Source organism: Propithecus coquereli, unplaced genomic scaffold (assembly GCF_000956105.1).
Source record: "Propithecus coquereli isolate 6110/MARCELLA unplaced genomic scaffold, Pcoq_1.0 Scaffold70, whole genome shotgun sequence".
In the NCBI taxonomy this organism is placed as follows: domain Eukaryota; kingdom Metazoa; phylum Chordata; class Mammalia; order Primates; family Indriidae; genus Propithecus; species Propithecus coquereli.
Genome location: NW_012153063.1, coordinates 5,053,698 through 5,057,272, shown reverse-complemented (window position 1 = coordinate 5,057,272; position 3,575 = coordinate 5,053,698). Strand labels below are relative to the sequence as shown.

General features: G+C 35.5%; 1 protein-coding gene across 1 annotated transcript in view; it reads right to left on the bottom strand.

Annotated features, from left to right (window-relative positions):
* The window catches only part of CPS1 (carbamoyl-phosphate synthase 1, mitochondrial), a gene marked incomplete at its 3' end in the record, with an annotated part of 194,188 nt that overhangs the window by 167,919 nt on the left and 22,694 nt on the right, over positions 1 to 3,575 (bottom strand). Inside the window, exon 2 of the mRNA XM_012661215.1 lies at positions 1,422 to 1,531. Coding sequence (XP_012516669.1) covers positions 1,422 to 1,531 — 110 coding nt within the window. The remainder of the gene's footprint in view (positions 1 to 1,421; positions 1,532 to 3,575) is intronic.

Sequence of the window (3,575 nt, the reverse complement as noted above, 5' to 3'; positions counted from 1 at the left end):
AGTAGTGACCATAAATTCTTCGACCCCATCCAGACTGACTCCTACCTGAACTAACTTTGTCTACAGAATATTTAAGTCTTTCAGCTCCACAATACCTAGGGCAATTCAAGTGCTGTGGTATTTATCCACAGCTTCCGGCAGCCAATTTCTCAGATGTTTCTCACCTGTCAGGAACTGATAATTTTTTAACCAAGGGTTGCACACAGTATAAATGCATTTCTTGAAGATAAAGAAAACAAAATAAACCCCTTAATTATCAACCACTTTACTGAGTGAGCCATGCAATGAATGAAAGCGGCATTTCTCAATGGAAAATAGGGTCTGTGGACTAATCTTATAAATGAATGCCTTTTTCTACATCAAAAAAATCTTTAATTAATTTGATTTTACTCCCTTTCTTCTTTCTCTTCATAAAAGAACTGGCCATTCCCTTTAAACATATGCTTACAATACTCTCCACTAAATGAATAAATACAGCTTGTCCTAGAGAACTGCAGTGTTGGAAGCAAATTAATCCATCAGGTCCTGTTTGACTTTTGTGATGTGACAAGATTTATTACCCGTAATCTATCACAGAGAAGAAAACTCTAGTGCCCTCCATCATTCTGATCTATATTAAACAGTTGTTTGTTGGCAGGTATATTAACACAGCTAGTAATTAGTGCTGTCGAAAAGCTTAAATAATTGCCTGGTGCAGAAAAACTTTGCAAACGGGTTTCATACACTGTAATTTAACGTTCTCACCAGTGGAACTATTTTTAAAAACATCTAATATTCTTCATTTCACACAGAGATGCAAGAGTTTAGGGAAGAATGTACGTTAATAATATAAAGGAAGTTTGGTTGATCAATATCTTCAGTATCTGTTAACCCAACACCCCATTATCTTTAAGAGTCTACCTTAAATTTCCCAAAAGAATTTATCAAATATTTCTTAGAAGATTAGTAGGATTGAATCACTCTTGGAAACCTCTTGAAACAATCTAGTCATGTGTTTTTAAGGCATGTAATTTTTTAAATCCCCAGCTGTAAATTACTATCTAATCCAGCCCCCTCACTTTTTATATATGGAAACCAAAACTCAGAAAGTTTAAATGATGTTCTCAATGTTACGTAATCAGTTATCATTAGGATTGAGACAAGAACTTTAGTCTCCTGGTTCTCAGATAAACAAACATTTGTTGACTAGGTAAGACCAGCCACGTGATTTCTGTAGCAACCCTCATCTTTGTTGCCATACATCTGTTAGCGATCTTAAACACTAGGTTGGGCCACATTTGATAATTATTAAAAATATTAAAGCCGTGCATCTGATCTCTTATTTTGATGTAGTGATTTCAACTTCCTACCATGAGTAAGATTGTCCAGTTACTTCTCTACATAAAGGAAGAATAAAGCCTTGGAATAAAAGCATTACTCACCCTCCCAGGCCAGTATTAAAAACCACTTCACCAGCAACAGAGGATGGGTGGCCAAAGGAGTAACCTTTCATCTTAGTTCCATCTTCCAGGACAATGTGCGCTGTCTGTGCCTAAAGAAACAGTTGCATGAATCTCAGCAGAATACAAAATACAAAACACATGCACACAAAAAAATTTACAAAGGTAAAATACACGAACATATTAAATAAATGAGCAGTATATTTAATGAAACAAAACAGCCCAAATTTGGAGTTGCTCTCCTGTCACTTACCACTTGCCTTCAAATATACCATTCTTGTCACTGGCAAGTGTTTTGTTTTGCTTGAAAGAGGAAGTGAAGCATGTGGATACATTGTTCTAAGCTTACTTGTGGAGTTGCTGACTAGCCAGAAATACTTCAATGTAGCTGCAATGTTATGTGTCTATCTTTTTCCCGCTTAATATTCCCGAGCTTGTTTAAGCATAGCTTTAAGGAAAATTCATGAGTTTACAAAAACATTATGAATTGTACCATACAGCTCATCATCACTCTGAGGTTTAGAGCTAGAAGGAATCTTCAAGATGATCGATCAAATTGTGTTCCACAGAGCTCTCGTGTTTGATGGAGTTGTCCCAAGGGCTGCCCTGACCACACCAGCTTTATGGTCATGAAGAAGCTGAAACTTTCTCACTCTATTAACACTGACACAACAGCAAGCACTGTGGAACACTCTAAAAGTGTATTGTATTTTGCTTTTTATCAGAGTTGATTATATCCATGTCTGTTTCCTTCTTTAGACTGCAGGCATTCTGAATTTGACTACTTTGCCGTACTAAGTTTTGAACCAACTTCTACAAAATTCTTGGCTAAGAAGAGGGACAATTAGAGGATGTTATCTAAGAAGCAGATCATCCATTCCTCATAAATACTCTAAATTCTATTGTTGAAACAATTGAAATCTAATTCTCAATTTCCATAGAATTCAGAAGAGAGAGAGAGGAATGTGTTAAACCTCACCTCGAGAGGCAAAATTTAGACTCTGTAACAAACTCTATAGGACAAACTAATTGGAACATGGTTAAAAAAATAAACTATAAAGAAAAACGTCTCTGCGATAACTGAGTAAAATTGAATAATAAATTAATTTGATTATATTTGGTATAATATTTTTTAGGATTGATGACAGTATTGTAGTAGGGACATAGATGAAATAAGTTTTACCAAGAGTAGAATTTGTTGAAGTAGGGGAGATCATTGTACTGTTTTCTTCAAGGTTTAAGTGCAGTCATTAGAGATAGAAATGTACTAATTCTCTACATTGTTTTTCTCACAGTTTTAGGACTGGGCCGCAGTGTCTAATCCTATTGTATCTGCCACCACACAGGCACATCTTGTACACACACCCATATCAACTTTTTGTAAGCAGTAGGAACTCAACAAATGATTTGTAGACCTTTATTTTTATGCTCCTCTAGCTTTATGACATGACCTCAACTTTTCAAGTATTAAAATGGAAAAAGCCCATTATTTTTCTAAAATAATTTTCTCTGTAGAAATAAAATGCCTCTTTTAGATCCAAAGTATCCAAGTTTCTTGCCATTAGAAGGATTGTTCTTCAGTGTAAAATAGCATTTTGATTATCTTTAAACCAATATACTATGTTCCTAAGTCTTGTTTGTAGCGTGTGTGCATACATATTAATTTACATTTACACACAAAACTATTTTAGTGTTTTTTATTAAAATTGATAGGATATATTTATGATTTTTTTCTCAACAGTTAATTTTATCAGTTTTGTTTAAATCAAAGGTACAACATGAATTTCAGGTACATATTTCTGAGAAAGATTGAACAAAGTACTATACTGCACATTTTATGTGTTTGTGTGCATGCAAGTGTGAGAGAGAGAGAGAGTGTGTGTGTGTGTGTGTGTATGTGTGTGTGTGTGTGTGTCCATGGACAGGGTTAACTGAAGACTTTTGTCCTTTACCTGGCTTACCAAACTGTACTTGAGATAAAGTTTTATCTATAGCCTTGGAAACAGTGTTTGAAATCCCAAGCTTGATATTTATCTTTAAATAGTTGTGGTTTGGGCCGGGCACGGTGGCTCACGCCTGTAATCCTAGCACTCTGGGAGGCCGAGGCGGGAGGATTGTTTGAGCTCAGGAGTTCGA